The sequence below is a fragment of the Peromyscus eremicus genome, chromosome 2 (assembly GCF_949786415.1).
Source record: "Peromyscus eremicus chromosome 2, PerEre_H2_v1, whole genome shotgun sequence".
NCBI lineage: Eukaryota > Metazoa > Chordata > Mammalia > Rodentia > Cricetidae > Peromyscus > Peromyscus eremicus.
In genome coordinates, this window is record NC_081417.1 from 137,153,210 (window position 1) to 137,180,516 (window position 27,307).

Below are 27,307 nucleotides of genomic sequence, written 5' to 3' on the forward strand. Positions count from 1 at the left end.
ATGCCAGCCCCAGGCAGCCTAGGGAGGATGCCTAGGCTTTTCTGCGTTCAGTTGCCTGCTCTTGACATGAGCCTTGTGGGACCAGCGCCCTGAGTCCTGGGGCTCTTTCCCACTCAGTATGTACATGTGTGCGCACGTGGTGATGGGAGATGATCAAACTGGTGTGCTGATGTGAGGTTATTTTCTTAGTTAAGGGTTCTATTGCTGTGATAAAACATCCTCGCCAAAAGCAACTTGGAGAGGAAAGGGTTTATTTCAGCTTCCACTTCCAAGCAGCAGTCCTTCACTGAGAAAGTCGGGGCAGGGACTTGAGGCAGGCACCGAAGCAGAAGCCATGGAGGAGTACTGGCTTACTCCTCCTGGCTTGCTCCCACAGTTTGCTCAGCCTGCCTTCTTATAGCACCAAGACCACCAGTCCAGGGGTGGCACTGCCCACAGAGATCTGAGTCCTCTCCCATCACACATCAATCAAGAAAAGGCACCACAGGCTAATCCGGTGAGGGCATTTTCTCAACTGAGAGTCCCTCTTCCCAAATGACTTTAGCTTGTATTAAGCTGACATAAAACTAGCCAGCACAGTTACCACACAAGGATTAGTAGACAGAGATGTCCTGGGCAAGAGGGAAGGAAAGCTTGTGTTCCTAGTGGCTCTGATCCTTGTTCTTTCTGGGTGGCAGGTTTCACCTTGGTGATACACACACACACACACACACACACACACACACGCACGCACGCACGCACGCATGCACGCACGCACACAGAGTCATTTCCTTAATGTCAAGCTGAGAGAAAGTCCATGATTTGAACCATTTCACATCTTTCTCTCAAAGTCCTAGGGAGTGCAGGCCAATGTTACCTCCATGTTGCAAACACTAAGGCCCAGAGGTCAAATAACCTGACCAAATTGTGGCAGAGCAAGGATTAGCCTCAGCTTTGGCTACAAAGCTTGTTCTAACCATTTCTCACTGCCTCCAGGTAAGCACCAAGTTGGCACAATGGTGGGGCTGGGAGCCTGCACCCTGACTGGAGCTGCCCTGATCTTCTTGCTACTCCCTAAAAGTAAGTTGTGGGCTAGGGAGGAGGATTAAAAGGGAGGCATAGGTCCCCAGGCTGCTGTGTGCCAGACCCTGGGAAGGTGGCAATGAACAAAACAGCCAAGGTCTCTACATCACAGAATTCAGAGGCAGCAGAGCAATCACGATTCTAATTACAAGGGGTAGAAGGACTCCAGGATACAGTCTGCTCACCAAGATGCGCACATGCCAACCTGGTGAGAGAGGGTCAAAAGAGCACCATGAAGGGGGAAGAGCAGGTGCAAAGATCCACAGATGGGAGCGATCATGTTGCTTCTTCAAGGATAGACCCGGTGGCAGCTAGCTGCAGCCACAGTCTGAGCTGAAACAGTGAGAGTGGCCAGGGGCTATGTGAAAGATGTGGAACTTCATCTTAACCTTGACTGAGCGTACTGACTGCCAGCGAGGGTTCTTCACAACTGTGTGAAGACATCTGATTCCCTTAGCTGGGCAATGGTGGTGCACACCTTTAATCCCAGAACTCAGGAGACAGATGCAGGTGGATCTCTGTGAGTTCAAGGCCACCCTGGCCTACAGAGTGGGTTCCAGGACAGCCAGGGGTACACAGTAAAAGCCTGTCTCGAAACAGAACAACAACAACAACAAGAAAATTGGAGTCTTCCAGAGACACAAAGGTAGTGCTAGATAAGGAAGGAAATCAAGCCTGATGCTGATTCATAGACAGGTATTGAGACTTACTGCCATAATTAGGTCCTTAATAATGCCAGCCACACAGCCACGGGAGGCTGGAGTGTGGCAGAGATCCAACAGCAGCCCACGAAACAAAGGAAATACCTTTAGACTATAGGGGTCTCTGGGTTTAGCAGAGTAGTGGGAGTGCTGACTAGGATATAAGGCTATAAAGTGGGAAGCCAACCCTATTATCCCATCCTACCTCAGGGCTGTTACACGCCAGGATCTTAGCAGCTTCGGGAAGGTACTAGATAGGATGTAAGGCATGACTGGTTCACTCTACAGGGACAGCTCTGGGATCTAAGTGGTAGGAACCATTTCTTTATCTCCATTCACAGATGAAAGCAGTAAGACACAGAGAGTCCCACTTACGTGTATACTAGGGTCACTAATAATAAGTAAGACAGGCAGTCTAGTGCGTGTGTCTAGGCTCACACCCATCACATCAGCCTGCCTTTGCAGGCAGTCACGCCTCTGAAGTGTCACAATCAAGATGGGCTCTTACAATCAGATCTGAACTGGACAAGGATTGCTGTGGCCTTGAGGGTTCTTATCACTCTGTGGCTTTCACTACCCAGTCCCTCCCTGGTGAAGAACTGACGCTGTCTAAGAGGAATAAACTGCATTCATAACTACATTCAGGGAAGGCATGGGATACAAATGTTCACACAGTAGGGAGTATGCCCATCATGGGGAAAGCGTTCACACCATGGGAAGTGTTTATACCACAGGGCTTGTTCACATCCCAGGAAGCATCCACACCAAGGGGCATGCTCACATGATAGGAAGTGTTCATAACCCGGGGAGCATTCACACCACACACAGGAAGTGTTCATGCTTCTGGGAGTGTTCACACCTCCAGGGGATGTTCACACTGTAAGGAGGGTTCACACCAAGGGAAGTAACAACCACAAATCAGGAGCTGCTTTTCTCTGCAGAGCTCATTGATAACCATTTACGAACACATTGTCTCTATCTCTCCCTATAGTGTGCATCTTGCAGGCCCCGTGCTTACCCTTCATGTTTAGTCCCTGTGTCCTTCCAGATGGGAGGGTGAAAGGACAGGGAAGGGCTCTGAGGCTAGGAGTCCAAAGGTCTTGACATGGCCCATGTTGGCCTGGCAGAGGAGTCCTCCAGGGCCCACTCTCTATCGATCCAGGTCTGGAGAGCTGCGGGCACATCAGGATCTCAGTCCCCATTGTCCGCCTGGGGGACCCTGTCATGGCCTCCTGCACCATCAGCCCAAACTGCAGCAAGCTGGACGGAGAGCCACAGATCCTATGGAGACTGGAAGATGGACCAAACCAGCCGGGAGACAGACAGCGGCGACTGCCTGATGGGACCCAGGAATCCACCATCACTCTGCCTCACGTGAACCACACCAAGGCCTTTCTCTTCTGCTTAGTGCCGTGGACCAACAGCTTCCAGGTCCTGGATCAAGCTGAGCTTCGGGCAGGCTGTAAGTCCCTCCCACCATCCACCCATCCGCTTCCAATGCCCCTCTGCCAAAACCAGGAGAGCAATGAACTCGCTCTAGTAGCCCTTTGTGAGTATGACAGAGGAGGGCGTGGTTCTTCCTGTCAGGTGTTATTATCTAGCCTGTTCTCCAGATGGAGAAACTGACCGCCAGTGAGGGCAAGTGACTTACTGAAGGCCAGTCTCCACAGTGTTCCTTGTAGAAACACTTGTCTGTGTGGCTGTTTGACCAGCTCAGGTCCTAGGCCGTAAGAGAGGCTTACTTCTAGCTCCTCCTAAGCCCAGTCCCAGTTCTTTCCAAATTGAGCAGGATGGAGTTTGTGCCAAGCTGAGGTATAAGGAACATAAGAACCAAGGCATAATGGCACATCTTTAAGCCCAGCAGGGGAAGGTGGATCTCTGTGGATTTTTCTGTTTGTTTTTTGTTTTTGTTTTTTTGTGAGACAGGGTTTCTCTGTGTAGCCCTGGCTGTCCTGGAACTTGCTCTGTAGACCAGGCTGGCCTTGAACTCACAGAGATCCCTCTGCCTCTGCTTCCCAGGATCTCTGTGATTTTGAGGACAGCTTGATCTACGTTTTGAGTTTCAGGGCAGCTAGGGATACCCAGTGAGACCCTGTCTATCCCACCCCCCCAAAAAGAAATTAGTGCTAGGGCTGGTGATGTAGTCCCACAGTAGAATACATACTTAACAATGAACAAGGCCCTGGGTTCTAATCCTAGCACCACACCGATCAATAACAGAACCGGGGCTGGAGAGATGGCTCAGAGGTTAAGAGCACCACCAACTGCTCTTCCAGAGGTCCTGAGTTCAATTCCCAGCACCCACATGGTGGCTCACAACCATCTGTAATGAGATCTGGCACCCTCTTCTGTGTACATAATAAATAAATAAATCTTTAAAAAAAAAAAAAATAAATAACAGAACCAGGCATGGAGGCAAATTAGAAACTAGCCTGGACTATATCATGAGATCTGTCTCCAAAGGAAAAGAAAGCAGTGCTCACCACGGCTCCCACCTGCATGAGGACAGTTGTGAGTGCCCTGTACAGAGGAAGTCACTTAGCACTCGTAGGAGTTGCTTTTCCCTTGCTGTGACAAGACACCATGACCAAGGAAACTGTAAGAGAAAGCATTGACTGGGACTTACAGTTCCAGAGGGTGAGAGTCCACGATGGTGGAGCAACGGCATGGTGACAGGAACAGCTGAGAGTTTACATCCTGAGCAGCAAGCAGGAGACGAGGAAGGCTAACCAGAAAAGGGACAAATTTTTTGAAACCTCAAAGCCCACCCCCAGTGACACACCCTCTCCAACAAGCCTCGCAAAACAGTCCCACCAACCGAGAACTAAGTATTCAAACATGAGTGTTTGGGGGCCACTGTCAATCAAACCACCAACAGCCCTTAAAGAAACCTAGGAGAGAAGTTGGTTACCATCACCCCTCTTTGCAGATAAGGAAACTGAGGCACAGGGGCAGTTCAATCACTTGAGGATCCAATGGCTAGCGATTGATCAAACCAGAATGAAACCCAGGCTGTCTCTGAGGGTCTGAGATGCTCGCCCCTGTACTTGACAGTAACATAGCTACCCTGACAGATCCACACTGCACAAGGAATAGTCCAGCCCGAGGAAGTAAGGCCCCAAGTCCCCCCCAAGTCCCCCCCCATGCCCATGAAGGCTCCTAACGTTCTTCCCACTCCATCCAGACGCTCCTGCCAGCCCCTCCAACCTGTCTTGCCTCATGTATCTCACCACCAACAGCCTGGTCTGCCAGTGGGAGCCAGGCCCCGAGACCCACCTGCCCACCAACTTCACCCTAAAGAGCTTCAGGTACATAGAGTTTCCTGCCAGCCCCTTCCTCCAGATCCTGGGTTGGGGGGCGAGTCACTGTGGGGGGTGGGGAGCCAGAGGAAAAGGGCGGGGGACTTGCCTTCTTCCAAAGCCCAGCCTCTTGGCAGGAGCCGTGCCGACTGTCAGTACCAGGAGGACCCCATCTTGGATTGTGTGCCGGAGGACAGGCAGAACACCTGTTCCATCCACCGCAAACACTTGCTCCTGTACCAGAATATGGTCATCTGGGTACAAGTGGAGAACGCGCTAGGGACCAGTGAGTCCCCAAAGCTGTGCCTCGACCCCATGGATGTCGGTGAGTGATACTGGGTGTGAGAAAGGGGAGAAATCTCCAGATTGGGAGACCCAGAGGGGTATAGGGAGGAAACACAGACCTAGGCACATATGGGGAATTTTGGGGAGCCCTGGAGAGAAACAAAAAAGAGAGAAATAAGGACCAGAGACTAGGTTCACTCTTTCATAGTATTTATTTATTTATTCGCTGGTTTTTCAAAACAAGGTTTCTCTGTGTAGCCCTTGCTCTCCTGGAACTTGCTCTGTAGACCAGGCTGACCTCAAATGTGCCACCACCACCCAGCTCATCTCATTTATTTCCTTATTTATAGGGGCAGCGCATACATATCATGGGGCACATGTGGTGGCCAGAGGGACTTTCTGGAGTTGTTCTCTCCTCCTACCTTGAAGGCAGGGTCTCTCTTGTCTCTGATGCTGCCCTTGTGCTCCAGGCAAGATGGCCTGGGAGCGTCGGGATGATTCTCCTGTCTTCTCCTCCCAGTTTGCCACAGTAGTGCTGGGATTACAGATATGTGCCATTGCACTGGGCTTTCTGACATGGGTCTGGGGGTTGAACTCTTGGGTTGTCCGGCTTGCGTAGTAGCTCTTTTACCCAAGGATCCACCACCCCAGCCTTCGGCTGATTTCTTGAGGTTCCCCTCCTCCCCTGTATGCACCCACACACACACACCTACTAGGCTGTGGCAGTCCTAAAGATATGGCAGTGAGCTGGGCGGTGGTGGTGCATGCCTTTAATCTCATCACTGGAGAGGCAGAGCCTGGTGGATGTCTGTGAGTTAGTGGCCAGTCTGGTCTACAGAGCGAGATCCAGGATAGGCACCAAAACTACACAGAGAAAACCCTTTCTCAAAACAAAACAAAACAAAAAAGATACGGCAGTGAACAAAACTTCAGAGGTCCCACCCCCCAGAATACTGCAACAATTTCGATGGCAAAGTAAATAAAACGGGATGCCCGATGACTTTGGAAGTTGACAACTAAGTAAGTAGACCCTTGGAGGAACTGAGGGAGCAAGCCGCTGGATATCTGGAAAGAGAATCCTGTAAGCTGACATCGCAACAGTTCAAAGCCCCTGAGGCAGGCCTTCACCTAGTAAACACAGATACTCACACCCAAACATAGCTAGAGATACGGCAGCAGACAGAGAGAAAGACACGGAATGGGGCGCTAAGGCAGAGCCCTCCCCATGAGGCAGGGGAAAGTCTGACAACCCCACTCCTTACAGTGAAATTGGAGCCTCCCATGCTGCAGGCCCTGGACGTTAACCCTGACCGAGGCCCACGCCAGCCCGGCTGCCTGTGGCTGAGCTGGAAGCCGTGGGAGCCTGGTGGTTTCATGGAGCAGGAGTGCGAACTCCGCTACCAGCCACAGCTTAGGGGAGCCAACTGGACACTGGTGAGACACAGGACAACCTCGAGATGGAGGTGGGGGACTGAGAGAGGACACGTTGGATTTAGTGTCACCTCCCACACGACAGGTGCCCCACCTGCCTTCTAGCAAGGACCAGTTCAAGCTCTGTGGGCTCCACCAGGCACCAGTATACACTCTGCAGATTCGATGCATCCGCTCACCTCTGCCTGGACTCTGGAGCAGCTGGAGCCCCGGCCTGCAGCTGAGGCCCAGCCTTAAGGGTGAGAAGGCAGGAGCAGCCATCAGAGCCTAGTCCGGTCCCCAGGGCCCTCCCCGACAAAACCCTCTCCTCTCACCCCTTTTTACAGCCCCTACCATCAGACTGGACACATGGTGGAAGAAGAAGCAGCTGGAGCCCGGGACTGTGAATGTGCAACTGTTCTGGAAGGTGACTCTCTGAGACCCCCTCCCTCCGCAACAGAGCCCCAAGGTGGGGCTCAAGACTGCAATGTGCCTGGAAGGCTGGGCGGCAGTTTGCATGCATTTCACAAGCCTCAGAAGCTGGGTAGTGGCCTTGGGGAGAGACTGCAATGCAGGGCTCTGGGATCACCTGTGCCCCAAAGGGTCCAGTCAGAGAAGAGTTAAGCAGCACCTGCCGCATGTACTAACTGGCCTCTTCCTTATAGATTTTGCCACAGGGAAATAGAGGAAGGGAGAGGAGGGGCTTAGGGCCCAGTTCCTATGGCCGGCCCATGTATCCTAGGTACTAGCCAATTCACAGTTGAGCTAGACAACTCCCTCACCATGTTCTTCCTCACCCATCACAGCCAACGCCCCTGCGGGAAGACAGCGGGCAGATCCAGGGGTACCTGCTCTCTTGGAGTCCCTCAGATCAACAAGGGCCGGACAGACACCTCTGCAACACCACAGAACTCAGCTGTATCTTCCACCTGCCCTCAGGGGCCCAGAACGTGACCCTTGTGGCCTACAACACAGGGGGGACCTCTCCGCCTATTCCAGTGGCTTTCTTAGAGAACCAAGGTAGAGGGGGCTGGCCGCTGGACAGCAGAGAGCAGCATGGGAATGTGAAGGCTGGGCTGCCTAGGCTCCTACCTGTCTAGTCCCACAGCTTGCTAACAGAGTGACCTGGACAGGTTACTTCCCTTCCTGGCCCCTGTTGTCTCCAAAACCTGCAAGTGGATGTGTACCAACATTGCCTCTGGGGGGAGCCAACTTTGAACCAACTTCTAAATTATTATTGTTAGCCAGACCTAGGCTTGTCTGGGAGAATATGCATGCATACATGCACACACACACCCAGAGCTAAGATTCCCACTTATAAGTTGTATGTGAATGCAGATAGCAGCTGGCAGACAACCTCAGATGTCATTCTTCAGGTGCTGTCCACTTTTTTTGGAGACAGGACCTTTCATTGGTCTGAAATTCTCTGATTAGAAGCTACTCTATGGAGGCCAGTTAGCCCCAGGGAGCTACCTGTCTCTACCTTCCCAGAGCTGGGATTATAAGTGCCACATGCCTGTTTTGCTTCTTGTTGTTGTTGTTGTTGTTGTTGTTGTTGTTTCCACGTGGATTCTGAGATTCAAATTCAGGTCTTTGTGCTTACCTTACCAACACTTTACCAATTAAATTATCTCCCCAGCTCTGAGCTGTGTGATCTTTTTGGTTTTTTGGTGGTTGTTTTTGTTGTTGTTGTTGTTTTGGGTTTTTTTTTTTGTTGTTATTGTTGTTTTTTCGAGACAGGGTTTCTCTGTGTAGATTTGGCGCCTGTCCTGGATCTCGCTCTGTAGACCAGGCTGTCCTCGAACTCACAGAGATCCACCTGGCTCTGCCTCCCAAGTGCTGGGATTAAAAGCGTGTGCCACCACCGCCAGAGAGCTGTGTAATCTTAGTAAGCCTCTCACCTCTCTGTATCTCCCATTCTTTTACTCATTGATAAAAAGGAGACGACGGTAGTACCTCCCTGCTGTGACGGTTAGGAAATGCAGTGAATCACATAGGTCAAGCTGAGGGCCAGGTCTGTTCTGTACACCCTCCTTTAACACAACCCAAGCCTCTACAAGGTGGAGATTTTTTGTTATCACTTCCACTTGACCGATGAGGAGATTGAGGCTCCGATGTTGCTACCCCCTGGATCACAGGTCTGTCAGTAGCAAAGGCAGGATTGGAATCCAAGTGTCTAGTACTGAGGCTGGCATACTCTTCACCTTCTCTCCTGTTTCCCACTTCCTCTCCAGGTCCAGCTGTGACCAGACTCCACGCCATGGCCCAAGACCCAGAGAGCATCTGGGTAGACTGGGAAGCACCCAGCTCTCCACCTCAGGGCTATCTGATTGAGTGGGGCTGTAAGTCCCCCAGCCACAATTCCAACAATAAAACCTGGAGGATGGAGCCCAATGGGAACATTACTGGAATTCTGTTACAGGGTGAGACAGGCCTGGGATGGGGGGGGGGGGTTTGAGGGACAAGAAAGGGGAACAGAGGGGATGGTGCTTGTCTAGAGGGAGCAAGGGCAGTGGAACCTCCCTATAGAGACAGCCTCCCCAGCCTTTTCTGAACTCTTACCTTGGGGAAGTTCTTCCTATACTCTAGCCAGATCCTGTCTTTGTCTAGCCCACACTCTGCTCCTTTCCTAGTTCTCTGTTCCGCCTTCCCTTCGTGACATCCATCAAATGAACTAAAAGAGATTTCTGCCATTAGTCCCATAGTCCAAATCAGGCCATGCAGAAAGGAGATTCTGAAACTGGGTGGCAGAGGTTAGCCCCCAACCTTAGCATCATCCCATCTTCTCTCTGCAGAAAACATAAATCCCTTTCAGCTCTATGAAATCACGGTGGCTCCCCTATATCCAGGCATCGTTGGACCCTGTGCAAACGTCTACACCTACTCTGGAGAGAGAGGTTTGTCTACCATCGGAATCCTCTCCTCTCTCCCTGGCTGGGCCCTAGCAACGGGGAGTATGAGGAAATGGTACCCTTTTACTTCTGGCCTCTGAGAGGGGTGCTCTCCATCCTGGCTTACACTGGGCCCCCCAAAGCTGGGCAGAATTCAGGAGATGGGGTAGAAGACAGGAAGCCATGAATGTGAGAGAATCAGGAAGGGAGGGAGTCTCACAGAATCAATCCATGGCCCCAGCAGAAATCCAGTGTCAGATCTGATAGAATTGAATGGAGTCCTTGACATGATTCAGAGGGTGAGTGGCAGAAATCAGATACCAAGTCAGATAAAAGCAGATATGGCAGAAATCGGAGAGCAAGGATTTGCAACCAGACAGAACTGGTTTCAAACCCAGGCTCTGCCCCTGTGAACCATAAAGGGCAAGGGAATTCAGATGAAATCCTAGGGTTTGGGGGGAGAGACTCTGGACAAAGTAGTGTGTACCTCTGACCCTAATGACTCTGATGAGGTAGGATTATGATTTAGGGGCCAACTTGAGCTATGTGGTGAGACCTCCAACTCAAACAAATACAGTGTCCTCTTGGAAGGGATCTCTCTTTTGTGTCTCTGTCTCTGTCTGTCTTACAGACACACACACACACACACACACACACACACATTTGCTCTTGCTTTGGTGGGTTGGAGTTTGATTTTTATTGTTTCTGCTATTGTTTTAATTCATTTATTATTATTATTATTATGTGTGTATGATGTGTACAAATGGATGCACACGTGCCAAAGTGCCTGTGGAGGGTCAGACGGCAGCTTTGCAGAGTTCATTCTCTCCTTCCCCCTTTGTGTGGTGTACTAGATAGCTTTCATTATCAATTTGATGCTATCTAGAGTCATCTGGGTCTAGGGAACCTCAATTGAGCAATTGCCCACATTATATTGGCCTGTGATCACATCGGTGAGAAATCATCTTAATCGATGCGGGAGGGCCTCGCCCATTATGGGAAGCACCATCCCTAGTTAGGTGGTGTGGATGGGCTGTATAAGAAAGTTAGATGAGCAAGCCAGAGAGCTAGCCAGTAAGTATAGCCTTCCTCCACGGTTTCTGCTTCAGTTCCTTCTTGAGTTTGTGCTCTGGCTTCCCTCAACAATGAATCACGACTAGAAGTGTAAGCTTGAAATAAACTTTCCTCCCCAAGTCGCTTTTAGGCATGGTATATATCACAGCAACATAAAAGCAAAGTAGAGCCTGTAGGGTCCAGGGAATTGAACTCGGGTCTCCAGCCTGCTGAGCCATTTTGTTGGCTCCTTTTATATTTGTTTTAGAATAGGTTCTTACGCTAGCCTCAAATGCACAGCAATCCTCCTGCCTCAAGTCTCCAGAGTACTAGGATTTTAGACACCCACAACCACACTCAGCTCCATGAACTCTCTTTTCTCAGTCATCTACTGTACACTCCAGGTTCTGGGTCCAAAAACTCACCAGAGTCCAGTCAGACTCACTCGCTCTGATCACATCAACCCTTCTGTCTCCCCCTTCTCTCTCCACAGCCCTTCCTCATGCTCCAGAGCTACATCTAAAGCACATTGGCAGGACCTGGGCACAGGTGGAGTGGGTCCCTGAGACCCCTTGGCTCGGGATGATACCCCTCACCCACTACACCATCTTCTGGACCAATGATCAGAATCAGTCTTTTTGTGAGTCTATCCTCAGCTCCCCAGGAGCCTGGGAGGCCTGGAAGGGGTGTTCCTCAGCAGATAATGAGATGTTTTAACACTCCAAGCTGACCATATGCTCCACCCACAGCCATCACCCTGAACGTCTCCTTCCATGGCTTTGTCCTGGACCACCTGGAACCGGCCAGTTTATATCATGTCTACCTCATGGCCACCAGCCGGGCAGGGTCCTCCAACAGCACAGGACTAACCCTGATGACCTTGGCCCTAGGTAAGGAGGAAGGCTGGCAGTGCAGGGTGCTGGCGGGGTATCCCACTTTGCCTCTCAAGAAATTCTGATTTTGTCAGGTGTGGTGGCACACATCTTTTTGTTGTTGTTGTTTTTTCGAGGCAGGGTTTCTCTGTGTAGTTTTGGTGCCTGTCCTGGATCTCGCTCCGTAGACCAGGCTGGCCTCGAACTCACAGAGATCCTCCTGGCTCTGCCTCCCGAGTGCTGGGATTAAAGGCTTGCGCCACTGATGCCCGGCTAATGGCACACATCTTTAATCTCAACACTGACACAGGGGCAAAAGGAGCTCTGTGAGTATGAGGCCATTCTGATCTACTTAGAGACTTCCAGGCCAACCTGAAAAAAAGGAAAAAGAAATCTTAATTTTGAGAGTAATGGGACCTTCCTTCAGATCTGCCACTCTGAAGAGGAAACCAGGGTCCATATGAAGGGGACCTGCAGCCCACCAGTCTTACTCACATATACTCCTGCCCAGGATGTATAACCCTTTTCACACAAGAAAGTTTTACACAATTCTGAGTATGTACACATGTAAAACACACAGATCAAACACTTACTGAGGATAAATAATAGATTTATTTTGAAACAGTTCTTTGGTATGCATATCAATTTTCATTTATTAAAGACTAAAGCAAACCTGCATACTAATGAGACGGATGTGCTTGCTTCTCTTACACAGATAATTAAATAATAGGTGGATGTTTGACACTTGGGGGCAAAGAACATCTTCAGCCACCTTCAGCATTTTTCAGAGTTAATCAATACTTTGATTTTTACAATCATCGATGCTAAGAACCACACATTGCATAAATATCTAGTACCAAATGGCAGATGTGTGCTTAGGGCCACATTTCAGAAATTGTTAAAAATTCTGGCCTAATCCCAAGCTTGAATTCATTCAACAATTTTTTTTCTTTTTTGTGAAATTTAACTCAAACAGCAATTCTTAAAATTAATCATTCTAATATGATACAATCCAAAGATACACTGGTTTGATGTCCACATGCTGAGGATTGACAGCAGGGAAATATTGGAAGTCTTTATTTCCAGAATTAAACCATTATGTTCCCGCAATGGCAGAAACCTTTGTACGCCCAGTAAACACAATGAGATTCTGAGGATCGTAGCATATGATAGTCTTGAATCTGAGTCGAGATGTTTCAGGCAATAGTTGGTGGTACTGTGTGATGTGATGGCATGTAGGTGCAGAGTGCACATGTGTGTTTAGAACCAAGGCTGCAGTGAACTTGCGAGATGCAACACAGGTGAGCACTGGCAGACACATGTTAGACCCGTCACGTGTTTGGTTCTTTAAAATTAATCTTTGGTTGTTATCCTTTTAAAAACCTTTTACTCTGGCCAAAACGTTACCATCCCCACATTCAGTGATGGATCCTTCATGTAGGATCATGACTCACAGTGGAAAAGCCACACAGTAAGCTCTTCTTGCTTCTCTCGCCCCAGAGACATCTGAGCTACAAGTTTTCCTGGGCCTACTTGTCTTCCTAATTTCATTCGTCAGCTTCTGTGGGACCCTCTGGTTCTGCTGCAAGCACAGGTGAGTGTACCCCAGACTTCCTGTTACCCACGGGTGGGGAAGTGCCTCCCTGCCTTCCTGGACTTCCGGGGCCCCAGTCTGGGAGTCTGTCCTTCCACCTCTTCCCCGCTTCAGCTGTCCAAGTAGGGCAAAGAATGACAAGCTGGGAGGGCACACTTGACCCAGACTTCACTTGCCCCTCTCTCCAGCAGGAAGAATTTCTTCTGGCCAAATGTACCAGATCCAGCCCACAGCAGCCTGAGCTCCTGGGTGCCCACCATCATGACTGAGGTAGAATCATGAGGCAGAAAAGGATATATATCATGACTGGCAGATGAGGCACAGCCACTAAAGGGATGATGCCCTTCTGAGGAACACACACTTAAGTCTCACTTTCAACCAGAGACACCCCACTAACACACACACACACACACACACACACACGCACACGCACACACGCACGCACGCACACACACGCGCACACACGCACACACACGCACACACTGCTTTGAAGAGATGCAGGCCTGAGTTTGATTCTCAAAGCTTCACCTCACTATGCAATGGACTCGTGGGTGCTGTGGCTGGGGGTGTGGCTGGGGGTGCGGGGGGTGGGGGGGTGGGGGGTAGGGTCAAGGAGCAGGGGGAGGTCTTCCATGACACATGTCAGGAATGTACAGGTGCTAGGCAAGTACATCCCTCTGTGCTCTGCCACACAGCAGCAAGAGAGATCACACAATTGCCTCATTTCAGGAAGGTACAGTGGGTGGGGCGGACATTTGAGATAAACCATGTCTCATTTTGTATCCCTGTGTTCAGGAAATCTTCCAGCTGCCCAGTCTCTGGGACTCTGGCATGCCACCAATCACCAAGATCACTGTACTGGAAGAAGATAAGAAGCTAGCCAATTGGGATTCCAGTGACAACTCTCAGACTAGCAGCCTCCCTACCCTGGTTCAGGCCTACGTGCTCCAAGGAGATCCAAGAGCAACTTCCAACCAGTTCCAACCCTCCTCTGGCACTAATGACCAGGTCCTTTATGGTCAGGTGCTGGGGAGCCCCACCAGCCCAGGAGTAATGCGGTACCTTCGCTGTGATTCTACTCAGCCCCTTTTGGGGGGCCTCACACCCAGCCCTAAGTCCTATGAAAACATCTGGTTCCATCCAAGACACCAGGAGACCTTTGTGCCTCAACCTCCAAGCCAGGAAGATGACTGTGTCTTTGGGCCATCGTTTGATTTCCCCCGCTTTCAGGGGCTCCAGGTCCATGGAGTTGAAGAACAAGATGGCTTCTAGGACTTTCTGGGTCCATGAATCTTGGAGGCCTTGGCCAGTTCAGAGAAGAAGAGTCCTCCACTGAAACCTACTGGCCCTAAGAGATGCAGAAAGGCCTAATCTGCTCCATCCCTGACCACTAGTACCTCTCCTTCACCCCAGCCTCCACAGACTGCACCCCCAGGACACCCTCATACTCTCAAGATCCAGATAGAGACTGCTTCCAGCCCACCACTCGCCTTTTGTGTTTCCCACGATTTCAGTCTGTTAAACTGATTTTAGAATTTGAGTTAGGGCTGGTGTTTTCAGAAACTCTTGCTAGACGTGGTGGTCAACATGCCCATCATTCCAACACAGGAAGAAGAAGCAGAAAGATGGCAAGTTCCAGGCCAGCCTGGGCTACATAAGGAGATCCTGTCTCAAAAAATAAGCAAAAGCTAAATAAATAATAAACTTTCTGTTACGTTGATTTATTTTGTTGGGATGGGGGCTCTCACACAGAGGTCAGAAGACAACTTTTGGGGGTTGGCTCCATCCTTCCAGCATGTGGATCCTGGAAACTGGACTCACAGCTTAGTGGCAAGCACCTTTTCCTATGGAGCCACCTCACTAGTCCAACAAAAGAATCCCTTGGGCATGGCTGAGTGTCTTTACTTTTCAGGGCCCAGCAATCAGGAAGATATTTCTCAGAATCACTCATCTGTTCGTTCCTTCCTTCCTTCCTTCCTTCCTTCCTTCCTTCCTTCCTTCCTTCCTTCCTTCCTTCCCTCCTTCCCTCTTTCCACCAGCTCCTGCCTAGCATCTAAGTCCTGCACTAGCATCAGAGATTCAAACAGGACAGCTCAGGCCCCATAGAGAGCTCCCGTACTGGCAGTGGAGACTTGAAACTGACTATCAGGAAACAGGCAAGACTTCTTGGGAGGAGCTGCTGTACTGGGAAATACAGAGAACAGACAGGAAGAGACTAGCCCCGGGGGTACTTACAGCTCCAACACTAGGGAGACTGAAACAGGAAGGTGTAGAGACCAAAGGTTGAACTCTATTTTCCACGGTTACTGTTTTGTATTGTTTTTGAGACAGGATCTCACTAGTTCTGGCTGGACTGAAACTTGCTTTGTAAACCAGGCTGGCCTCAAACTCAGAAATCCACCTATCCTAAGTGCTGTGACTACAGGTATGCACCACCATGCCCATCCAGCTTACTTTTTTTTTTTTAATATTTACTTATTTTACATGTATGAGTGTTTTGACTACATGTATGTATGTGCACCACCACATGCACGCCTGGTGCCTTCAGAGATGAGAATAGAGCATCAGATCCCTTGGAAGGAAAGGTACAGAAGGCTGTGAACTGTCATGTGCTAGGAGCCAAACCCAGGTCCTCTGCCAGAGCAACTGAAGAAGACCCCGAACAGCAGGGGCTCCCTTCCAGACCCCAGATTAGGCACAAACCACACCCAAACACCTGTTTTCATAGACAGACCCTTTATTAAGTGGGAAGAAAAGTGACTCAGGCAGAAAACAGCAGCAAGTGACCTTGCAGGTGTAATGTTTGTTTGTTTGTTTGTTTGTTTGTTTGTAGACAGGGTTTCTCTGTGTAGTTTCGGTGCCTATCCTGGATCTTGCTCCGTAGACCAGGCTGGCCTCGAACAGTGATCACCTGGCTCTGCCTCCCAAGGGATTAAAGGCATGTGCCACTGCTGCCCGGCGCAGGTGTAATTTTTAAGAGGAGAAGGGGAGGTCTGTATTAGAATGGGCTAGGATGTGGTGGTAGAGAGATAGGGGATGAGGGAGAAGGGGAAGGGGACAAGGGAAAGGGGGGAGGGGTTTTGTCCCATGGGGACAAAGGACTACCTCTGGATAGAGACAGACATGGCCCATAGACAAATGGAGGTTTATAAAGGTAAAATAGGAACCCCTGTGTTAGGATGAGATGTTTAATTTTGTTGTTGTTATTGGTGGTGGTTTTTGTTGTTGTTGTTGTTGTTTGTTTTTTTGTTTTTCAAGACAGGGTTTCTCTGTGTAGTTTTGGTTCTTGTCCTGGATCTCGCTCTGTAGACCAGGCTGGCCTGAAACTCACAGAGATCTGCCTGGCTCTGCCTCCCGAGTGCTAGGATTAAAGGCCAGCGAGGTGTTTAATTTTAATTGGGCATATTAATTAGGTGAGTCAAAGGGAGCTTCTGATTGCTGGACTTCAATACTTCCAATAACTGGACCTTGGTGGTCAGCCTCAGGAGGAGGAAGTGGCCAAATAAGGGAATGGACCTTGGTGGCTAGCTTTAGAAATGTAATCTAATGGTTTTTAGCAAGGAAGAGGGAATGGGAGAGAAGGGCAAGGCCTGCCAGAGCCACATGCTTGTGTGGGCTTGTGTCCCTTCAGTAACAAGTGTTCATCTCTCCAGCCCTCACCTCACTTTGTAAGCAGGGTCTCTCACTGAACCTGGAACTCCTGGATTCAGCTAGACTAGCTGGCCACTGAGCTCCCGGGATTCATCTACTCTGCCTCCCTGAACCCCTGCACTGGAATTATAGGCAGTGTGCCCGGCTTTTACATGGCTGCTATAATCTGATCTTGGCTCCTCATGGCTGCACAGTAGGCACTTTACCAACTGAAGCATCTTCCCTGTCCCACCCCTTTTTGAGACAGGCTGGCCTCCAGACCAAAGATGACCTTGAACAGCTTCTAATCCTCTCACATGGCACTACACCCAATTTGTACGTACTGCTGAGGCTCCAACCCAGGACTGTGCATTCTAGGCAGAGACTCTACTAACCAAACTACATCCCCAGTTGCCCGAAGTTATTTTAATTTCATGCAGCCACACTCTCATCAATTCATGAGATCATTTCCTGTGCTACTGGAGTCCTTTTCAGAAAAACCTTACCTATGTCTACTTTCCTCTGGCCCTGGTCTCAGATTTGGGGTCAAGTCAGGGGCAGGGTGTTCTTTCCTTGGCCCTTTTCCCCTACACCCCCAACTTTTCCTTTGTATTTGCCCTTTCATCCCTATTATCACACCTAACTGAATCCTGAATGCCGACTATTTAACCGGGTGTTTTGTATACAATGGCCTCAGTTTATAGGCTGAACAACCTAAAAGACACATTACCATCCCTGTTTGATGTTTGAGAACACTGTGGCCCAGAGAGGTAGACTTTGCCCACAGGGTCTCTCATAGTAATGGCTCAGTACCCTTCCAAAACCTCCATCCTTAGCCACTGGGCTACAAAGCCACCCAAAGAAAGCTGTAACCTGGGGGTTCTTACAGGGCCCCTGACTCCAGGGAGGGAGGGATGAGAAAGAATATGAGTGGGTATGGCCAGTTCCACAGAAGCCTCCAAAAACCTAGAACCTATGGCAATGGTTCTCAACCTTCCTAATGCTGCAACCTTTTAACAAAATCCCTCATGTTATGGTAACCCTAACCATAAAATTATTTTTGTTGCTACTTCTTAAGTGTAATTTTGCTACTGTCATGAACTGTAATATAAATTATGCAGGATATCTGATATGCGACCCCTGTGAAAGGGTCATTCGACACCCACTCCATGGGTCGTGACCCATAGGTTGAGAACCACCGACCTAAGGTCAAGAACTCAGGAAGTGATTAAGACCGAATGCAAGGTCAATAAGTGGCATTTTAGAGCGCTACGCCAGCAGCCATAGAGCAAGGCCACCCACCAGGCCAAACCCGCCAGCTCCATCCCAGTTCCTCCGCACTCCCGACCAATCCATTCGCTCAGGCCTCGGTTGCTTTTGTCGAGCGCTCACCTCGATTGGCCGAGCCTGAACCGTCATGGCTGCGCCCGTGTAACCTAGCGCCACGGCAGCGGGGTCAGTGGCGGCGCCGGCCCGCGGGGTTAGGAGTCACCATGCTGCGGGCGGCGTGGCGCTCGCTAAGCTCCGTTCGTGCCCATGCAGTGGCACAGGCTCCGGTGTCTGCGCTGCGGGGCGGAGGAAGCGCCAGTCCGGCCTTAGCACGCTGCGGCCTGCAGCCTCCGAGTGAGCCGCCGAGCCGGGGGGCAGTGGGGCTGGGCGAAGATGGAGGACACCAGGCACCCGGAGACCGGAGAAAGGCAGTGGCAGGATGAGAAACAAAGGGTGGTGGCTAGGAAAGGAGTGACGAAGTGGGAGAGAGGGAACTAGAGCGCTAGTTAGGTGCAGGTGCCCACAGTCCGTGGTAGACGGGTCATGCTGGGCTGCGGATGGAAGTGAGTCTCAGCTCTTTCTGTTCTGCATAGGTCTCCTGCATGCCGTCCGTGCATACGCCATCCAGAAACCAGGTAGGAGGACTTGGGCTGAGACTTGACGCAGACGAGAGACCGCTTGGAAATCTTAGGGGTGGACAAAGGGACAGAGGTGTGCACAAAGGGGCAGGCCGGAAGACCCCCTACATCCATGTCATATAGAGCCCTAGACCAGAAGTCTTTGTTTATAGGGTGCACGAGGAGGTAGTGGAATATTAGTGAAAACGATTGAGTTCTTGGCGGGCAACACCAGATCTTCCTAGAGTGGAGCGCTCTTTATCCGCCATTCTGCTTAAAGGGTGTAGTTTCCCATCCCAAGTTAGTATGTCTTAGGGCCCTCCAACCAACAAATGTTATTTGAGGCCAGTTTACTTTATGTGAACTAGTGCTGATGTGAGTGTCAAAGGATCCATTGGAACACGTTGTTATTAGGACTCAATCATGATAACGTATGAAAAACACCCTTAGCCCTGTGCTCAATAAATTGTAAGGTGCAATAGTATCTATCGCTGCTAGTGTACTGTATGTAGTAGCAGAGCAGAGTCAAACTAAACAGGATAATCATCTTGGTTGGGCTGGGCTGGGTTGGACTCCAGGGACACAGTAGGGATGCTACACACACCAAAGCTGAGCTTTTGGTCATCGGTACTAGATACTGGCATTCCCCCAAAGCTACCTGCACTTTCTCTGCCCCTTTATTTCATTCATGTAGTCAACCAGCAAGCTTTGTTAAGTCTTATTCTAGGCCAGACCATGGACCAGACTGGAAATTAAGTGATTCAAAGGAAGCCAAGCTCACTCCTGTCTACGGGAGAACCTGTCCCAGTGTGGCATCTGATAACTGTAGAAGCAAGTGGGTTTATGAGAAGTGCAGGCACAGTACATGTCCTTTGAAGGCCATCTGTTTGCAACATGAAACAGGAGAGCAGGTGCCCACAGGGCTTGCAGAGGAGAAACTGGGCTTAGATAGGTCTGTTACCTTGTTGAGACCCTAGGCATTTCTCACAGATTTGGTAAGTGAATGCAAAGAGTGGAGCCTGGGAGACTGAGAGTTAACCCTGTTTTCCATTCCATTCTTGTGTTTGACAGTCCAGCCCAACCGAGATGATGAGCCACCTCCTTCCACATTCATCAAAGAATACAAGGACATCATCCCCAGAATGGAGAAGTAAGCAGGAAGAAACCTACTTGAGGACACAGGAATCCTGGGAGGATGGGCAGGGAGCGGGGAAAGGGTTACTTAAAGACTTGGCCTGTTGTACCTGAAGCTTGATTATGTGGAGCCCTGGGTGTGGTGAACACTGGGAAGGACCCCAGGTATGGTGGGCTCGGGTGGGAAGCTGGGGCAGCCGATGCTCATAGAGCTCAACTGCCCTTTTCTTCCTGGTATACTGAGTGAAGACCTTGTACCAATAGATGCCAAAGAACTAACATGCTTTGCTGGTAGATTCTACTTAGTAGAAATCTCTCTTCTCTTGACCTCACACAAGCCCTGTGAGAGAAAAAATTGTGTCCTATTTGTATAGAGTTAGACATACTCTGTTTTAAGTATCTAAGAGACAGAGCTAGCACCTGAATCCCAAGCTGACAGACTGTCTTGCCTACTGTGCAGTCTGGCTGTGTCCAACTAAGGTGCAAATCCTCCCTTTGCCTTCCCCAAGACAAGACCAGAACACTCAAGCCAACAGCCCCCATTGTCTGGTGCTGTCTTCAGCCCAGCAAACCAGAGCCATGTTGCCTTTGAATCCCTGAGAAATGACTGCCCACTTCTGGAGAGCTGCATTTCTTTTAGAAGTAACTGTCATTTGTTCTTGCTTTTTAACTCTTCGTAACAATTTATTTTTATTTATGTGCATGTGTGTGTCTGCATGTGTGTGCATAGGTGTGAGTGCCCACAGGGTCCAGAAGGTGGCATTGGAATTACAGGAGGTTGTGAGCCAACTGATGTGGGTGCTAGGAACCAAACACTGGCCCTTTGCTAGATCAAGTGCTCTTAACCACTGAACCATCTTTCCAGTCCCTCCGCTTTTTTTTTTAATTTATGATAAGTGTGTGTGTGTGTGTGGTGTGTGTATGTGTGTGTGTGTGTGTGTGTGTGTGTGTGTGTGTGTGTGTACATGATGGGAGAGGAGAGGATAGCTATCAAGGTCACATATGGAAATGGGAGGACAACTCTGTGGAGTCAGTTCTCCTCTGCAGCTTTGTGGTTCCGGTGCTCAGGCTTGCCTAGGCTTACACAGCACCTTTATACATCTGACCAGCCCCGTTCTTGATTACTTTTGGTTTTTGTTGGTTCCATTTTTTTTTTAATTTATTTATGTATGTTTTGCCCACATAAATGTTTATGCACCACATGCATGCCTAGTACACAGCGGTCATAAGAGGGCATTGGATCTCCTGGGATTGGAGTTATGTATGATTATAAGCCACCAAGTGGGGGCTGGAAACTGAACTTGGGTCCTCTGCAAGAGCAACAAATGCCCTTAACCACTGAGCCATCTCTCCAGGGCCACCACCTTTTAAGATAAAGTATCACTCTGCCATTCTTCCCTTTTTAAACTACTGTCAACTAGTTTAAATGGCTCGTGGTTAGACTAGCTAGATGGCTCAGCAGTGAGTGTTGCTGCTCATCCAGAGGACAGGAGTTTTAGTCCCAGCACCCATGCCAGAGAGCTCAAAATCACCTATAACTCCGAGCTCCAGGGGTCACACATCTTCTGGCCTCCACAGACACCTGCACACATACAAATACATAAATTGTTGAAGAGAAAAACATTTCTTCCCCTTCCCAGTACTTGTCTCATTGCTCTGGTTTTTCCCGCAGAGTTGATGATGTTGTGAAAAGAATCTTGTCTTTGGAAATGGCCAACAAGGTGAGTACTTGTGCTGCCCTAAGTCTCGGCCACCCTCAGTCTTCTCCCTGGGAACTCTTTCCATCCCTCCACCTCAGGCTTCCCCAGTCAGACCGTTTCTCCCACTGTCAGACTCTGTCCAACGTAAGCACCGTGAAGAGAGAGTTCTGCTCCTCCGTTGTGCCTCTGACATCTGATAAACAGGTGCACAGTAAAGATGTCATCTTGGGCACTATTTTAGTTTGTCTTTGCCTGTGAGGAGACACGGTGACCAAGGCAACTCTTATGAAAGAAAGCGTTTAATTTGGGGCTGGCTTGCAGTTTCAGAGGTCTAGTCCATTATCGTCACGGTAGGAAACATGGTGACCTGCATGTAGACACTGGAACAGTAGCTGAGAACTACATCCTAATCCATAGGCAAAAAGAGACACTGGGACTGGCTTGGCTTTTGCAAGTCCAAAGTCCACCCCCAGTGACACACTTCCTCCAACAGGGCCACACCTCCTAATCCTTCTCAGGTAGTGCTGCTCCCTGGTGACCAAGCATTCAAGTATAAGATCTATGGGGGCCATTCTTACTCAAACCACCACAGATGTGGACATGAATGAGTAAGCAAATTTTAAGGACATTAAGCCAACAAACTATTTCTCTTATTTCTATTTTTAACCTTGGGCTCATGAAGATATGCGTAGCCATGTGGTTGTCCAAGGCTATAGTGAATATAGTAAGCTCTGGCCTCACTTTTTCTGGGCCTAGCTGCCATAACTGCAGCCTTCCAGTCAGGAAGGTTAGTCCTTCAAGGATCATAAACCACACAGATTTCCCCCAATTTCTGTCTTCAACAGAAGGAGAAGTTGAAAATCAAACAAGAACAATGGATGAGCAAGATTTCGGAAAACCCTGAGGATTCCAGAACCTTGGAGGCTCGAGGTTGGTCCAGGGGCCCTTGGAAGTGGGGGTTCAAAGGAGTCTGCTAGCTGGTACCTCATCTAGGGCTCTTGATGTGGCTTGGGAAGGGGAAAGATATGATGGACTGGAACTCTGGATCCCAAAGTCAGTGATGCTGAGTGATCCGCTGTGTCCTGCCCATTGCTCTGTGTGAAATCACACAGGTCACCTATCTTCTCTAGGGTTCCTACTTCCCACTCTGAAGATGGAGCTAGCTGGGGGCAGGGCAAAAGACTGTGTGTCCTACTTTGTGGCAAGACTTGATAATCTAGAGAATATGAACACACCCTGGAAACAAGAGATTAGGCTAGTAACAGTGAGACTCACATCTGTGGAGTGCTGTTATGCCCACTGGCTTGAACATTTCCATGTTCCTGTTAGTTTCCAGCTGGAATTGGTAATAGCCTTCATTAGACATGAGTGAAAGCCTTTTGAACCACGGGGCAGCAGTGGGGTAAATTAGTGGCCCAGTGAAGTCTCTGCATGTTTCCTTACCGGTAGCCATTATCCTACATTACAGCTTTTAGTGCCCCCTCCCTCTTCGTGCCTCATTCACTTTTTTAAAAATCCATTTTGTTAATGTGTATGGGTGTCTGCCTGCATGTGTGTCTGCACTGTGTGTGCCTGATGTCAGCAGAAGTCAGAAAGGGCTTCAGATCTCCTGGAGCTGTAGTTACACACGGTTATGAGCCACCATGTACTGGGAACCGAACTTGGGTCCTCTGGAATAGCAGCTATTCTTAACCCTACACCACCTCTCCAGTCCTCTGAGAAGTTTTAGTTCTAAAAACTTAATAATGAAAGCACAGAAAAATAGTATATTTTCAGTTTATTTATTATTATTATTATTATTATTGTGTATGTAAGTATATGACGTGTGAGGGTGTGGAGATCAGAGGACAGTTTCCAGAAATCCATTCCTTCTCCCACCATGGACAACAGGAAGTGAACTCAGGTGTCAAGTTTGTGCCACATCATCTGTACCCACTCAGCCACCTTCTGGACCCTCTTGACAGTTTTAGAATCTTATCTTAATGTGCTGGCTGGGACCTCTAGTAGAGTGGTGAGTCATTAACTGTGATTGTATGCTAGAGGTAATTCCTGAATTTAATGCTCTTGCTAGTATGTTCAAACTGTGGCCTGCGGGCTGCATGTGCCCCAGGTAGCTATGAATGCAGCCCGATTCAACACAAAATCCTAAGCTTAGTGAAAACATTGATGGGTTTCTGGTTTTGTTGTTGTTTTTAGGGTCTTTGTCTCTTTCCTTTTAGACCAGTGGTTCTCAGCCTTCCTAATGTTGCAACCCTTTATTACAGTTCTTCATGTTGTGGTTGCTACTTCATAACTAATTTTGCTACTGACGTGATCGTAATGTAAATATCCGCTATGCAGGAGATCTGCTATGCAGGATATGTGATAGGTGTCCCCCAAAGGGGTTGAGACCCACAGACTGACAACCATTGTTTTAGACATTGTCTTACTGTGCAGCCCCAGCTGGCCTGAAGCTTGCCATGTCGACAGCTCACGGAGATCCACTTGCCTGTGCCTCCGTTATTTTTGTAGCTGAATTGCACTGTTCTCAGGCATGAGCTTTGTACATGAAAACACTATATCACAGTGTCAGAAAATAGGACTAAATTTATGCCGTTGAGAGTGCTGTTTACCAGCCAGGCATAGTGGCACACACCCACAATTCTAGGTAAAGTAGGCAGAGGCAGAAGGATTACAAGTTCAGTCTGGGCTACATAGCAAGTGTAAGGTCAGATTGAACCTCATAGTGAGACTTTGTGTCAACCATCTTCTCCCACTACACCACCACCACCACCACCACCACCACCACCACCTCCTCCTACACAATGCTGTTTGCTGTGGTGGATAATGACCTTTATGAATTAAGTCATTTCCTTTTCTTGAGCTTGCTTTTCTAGTAGAAAGATAATCCACAGTCTCTTGAGATCTTGCAGTTCAGAGTGCTTTGGAATTTAGAAAGCTATACAAAAGCATTGGTGATTGTTATTCTTTTGGTTCTTAAAACATGAGGTGGGCCTGGGTACTTCCTTCCTCTGTGCCCAGCTCTCATCCTCTGTGGTTTGTGGTTTCAGTTGTTGCCTTGACTGTCAAGATCCGCAGTTATGAAGAACATATGCAGAAACATCGAAAGGTAAGCCCTGGGCTTCACTCACAGCTAACCACAGTAGCCTAGGGGAGGGGAGTCTGGGAGTAAAGGGCTGTGGATCCTAAGAAGCCAATGACTGACACCTCAACCCCAGTAGGAAAACACTCCCCTCCTGCCTTTAGAGGGACAAAGGGAGCCTTACAGAACTCTGCTGAGAGTCATCAGTAGTCAAGAAAACAGACTGTAGACTGTGGTCACATTGGACACATAGTGGCTGCTTGATAGATACTTGTTGAATGCATGGATAGTCAGGTTGACCCGTTCAAATCCTAGCTCTGTCACTTCTACTTAAAGTCGCTATGACTTTGGGAAGCTTTTTGGTGTGAGCCTCTCACATCTGCAAAGTGAGACCCCTGCCACAGGATTGCAAGGATTATAAGAATTAATACTAGCAATTAATATGGTGCACAGCACTTCTCTGGGCTCTTCACCTCATCTCTTGGGAACCTGGGACTGTGTCTTTCGCAGTCTCTCTATGGAGTGACATTATTCCTCAAGGGACACTGTTAGAAGTGATGCCTGATGCTTGGAATGAAGCAGTCTTGCCAAGGGCCCTGTGTTCTTAACCACTCTGTGCAGAGCACAGAGCTGCCAGAAGTAGGAAATCGCCATTGGTTTGGGTCCCTGTGCTGTCCAGGCTGACTTTGAACTTTCCACCCTTTTGCTTCAGCTGCCTGAGAGCTAAATTATAGGGTATGTGCCATCACACCCAACTGCTTGTGGTTTTTAATAAGTATGTAATTATGAACACAGACTGGTCTAGCCTTAAGTACTCCCAGGAGCTGGTTGAATATGCTCTTTGGAAATCAGTTTTGCTCATTTGACGTGTAGAATCCCAGCCCCACTGCAGAGGCCCCTCACGGAGCAGGACCTGGAATAGAGAGTAAGGTCCTGTTTCTCCCTACTCAAGCTGACAATCTGCTAAGTGCTGGAGAAGCTGAGTGAATAGTACAGGGGAGAGTGTGAGATTTGGAGTCAGACCAGCCAGTAGACCCAGACTGAAGACTTGACCTCAGAGCCCACAGTCTGAAGAGCTATTGAATGTTAAATAAGCTCAAGCCTTTATTTTCCTTCTGTAACTATGAACATTGACAGTGCCTCCTGCAGAACAATGTTAATACTTATAAAACACTAAAATTAAGAGTAATAAGTAAGCTAAGTAAGTAATAAATAAGCTTAGGCCTGTCATCCCAGCAACCAGGACGCTGAGGCAGGAGAATTGCCATGTGTTTGAGGCCAGCCTGGGCCACACAGTGAGACCTTGTCTTAAAACAATAAATAATAATAGTAATGCAGATTCTTCTCTAGGACAAAGCCCACAAACGCCATCTGCTGATGAGCATCGACCAAAGGAAAAAGATGCTCAAACTCCTCCGGCAGACCAACTATGATGTCTTCGAGAAGGCGTGCAGAGAGCTGGGGGTGGAGTATACCTTACCCCCTCTGCACTTCCAGAAGGTCCACCGCCGCATCCTTGCCAAGAAGGCCCTGTGCACTCGGGTATGAATCAATAGAGTTGGTTGCTTTGTTCGGTCTCCCTGGACCGGGGTAAAGAGTAGAAGGGAGAAGTTGTCTGTTTCTGACCATGGCTTAGAACTGGCCCAGGTCACCAGCACATGAAGAAAGAATGGGGTTCCATCAGAGAGTTCCCACAGACCTGCTCCAAACCTGAGGTTTTGCGTAAAATTAGAAAGCCTTTTCCTATCCCCTTTCAACCACCAGGTTTTCCAGGAGGTGCAGAAGCAGAAGAAGCAAAGAAGGGCCTTAAAAGCTGCTGCAGTGGCTGCCAAAAAACAAAACAGCCAGGGGGTGCCAGGGAAGCCTTCCCAAACCCTACAAGAGGTGACCAAAGAAAATTAATAAAGTCCGTTCTGCCTTGAAGAGTGATGGAACATGCCTTCTTTTCATTTGGCCCTGGGATCTCAGAGGCAGAGTTCTGGCTATCACCCAGTGGATGCCGTCATAGGAACATGTCATGGGGTATGTTTCAGAGAGGTAATGCTGGCAGAGTAGGAGGGAAGCTGTAGGAGCTATCTACCTGACTGGGTCCCAAAGGATAAAGGAGGAGTGTAGACGGACCTTTCTTTCCTTTTCTGCCTGCCAGTTCCCAAATAACCAACACAGAGACTTAATTATAAATGCTCAGCCGATAGCTCAGGCTTGTTACTAACTAGCTCTTACAACTTAAATTAACCAATTTCCATTAATCTACATATTGCCATGTGGCTCGTGGCTTTACCTGTCCTGCAGCATGTGTTCCCTCTGCATCTCCTGGCAACTCTCCTCCTCCTTCTTCCTGGTGTCCTTAGTCTGGTTTTCCTGCCTAACCTTATCCTGTCCAGCTATTGGCCCGTCATCTTTTTTATTAAACCAATCACAGCGTAATCTACACAGTGTACAGAAGGATTATTCCACAGCAGAGGAGTTTACAGGGCAGAGAGAAATGGCATCTAGGCGGAAGGAACTGCAAGTTAAAAGGGAAAGAAATCTAGAGGTACACATTCAGGGACAGTGGGACTCAGAAATTAAATACTGTAACATAGGGCTTCAGCCTATGAGTTCATCATACTGAAGAAAGAACTTCGGACCTCATTCTGAGAAGGAAAACCCTACAAAGAGAAAGATATGTTAAAGTGCTACTACCAAAGAACAGGTGGAAGATCAGG

General features: G+C 48.9%; 2 protein-coding genes across 3 annotated transcripts; both read left to right on the forward strand.

The window, feature by feature from the left end:
• Positions 1-995: 995 nt before the first annotated feature.
• On the forward strand, positions 996-14,780 carry Csf3r (colony stimulating factor 3 receptor). Of its 2 annotated transcripts, XM_059256113.1 has the most exons (15): positions 996-1,059; positions 2,926-3,225; positions 4,948-5,071; positions 5,200-5,387; positions 6,612-6,781; positions 6,864-7,017; positions 7,105-7,184; positions 7,564-7,777; positions 8,992-9,180; positions 9,553-9,654; positions 11,195-11,341; positions 11,451-11,591; positions 13,074-13,167; positions 13,356-13,437; positions 13,963-14,780. In XM_059256113.1, exons 1-15 carry the CDS (start codon positions 996-998, stop codon positions 14,437-14,439), a joined length of 2,526 nt encoding a protein of 841 aa, XP_059112096.1. In that variant the 3' UTR covers positions 14,440-14,780. The 2 variants fall into 2 exon arrangements, with proteins under 2 accessions (XP_059112096.1, XP_059112097.1); XM_059256114.1 differs by lacking the exons at positions 6,612-6,781; positions 6,864-7,017.
• Positions 14,781-18,173: 3,393 nt separating this feature from the next.
• Positions 18,174-26,522, forward strand: Mrps15 (mitochondrial ribosomal protein S15). Its single transcript, XM_059254952.1, has 8 exons — positions 18,174-18,420; positions 18,660-18,701; positions 19,755-19,833; positions 21,490-21,538; positions 22,363-22,447; positions 24,568-24,626; positions 25,950-26,141; positions 26,364-26,522. The coding sequence occupies exons 1-8, from the start codon at positions 18,291-18,293 to the stop codon at positions 26,499-26,501; spliced, it is 774 nt and encodes a 257-aa protein (XP_059110935.1). The 5' UTR covers positions 18,174-18,290; the 3' UTR covers positions 26,502-26,522.
• The last annotated feature ends 785 nt before the right edge of the window (positions 26,523-27,307 follow it).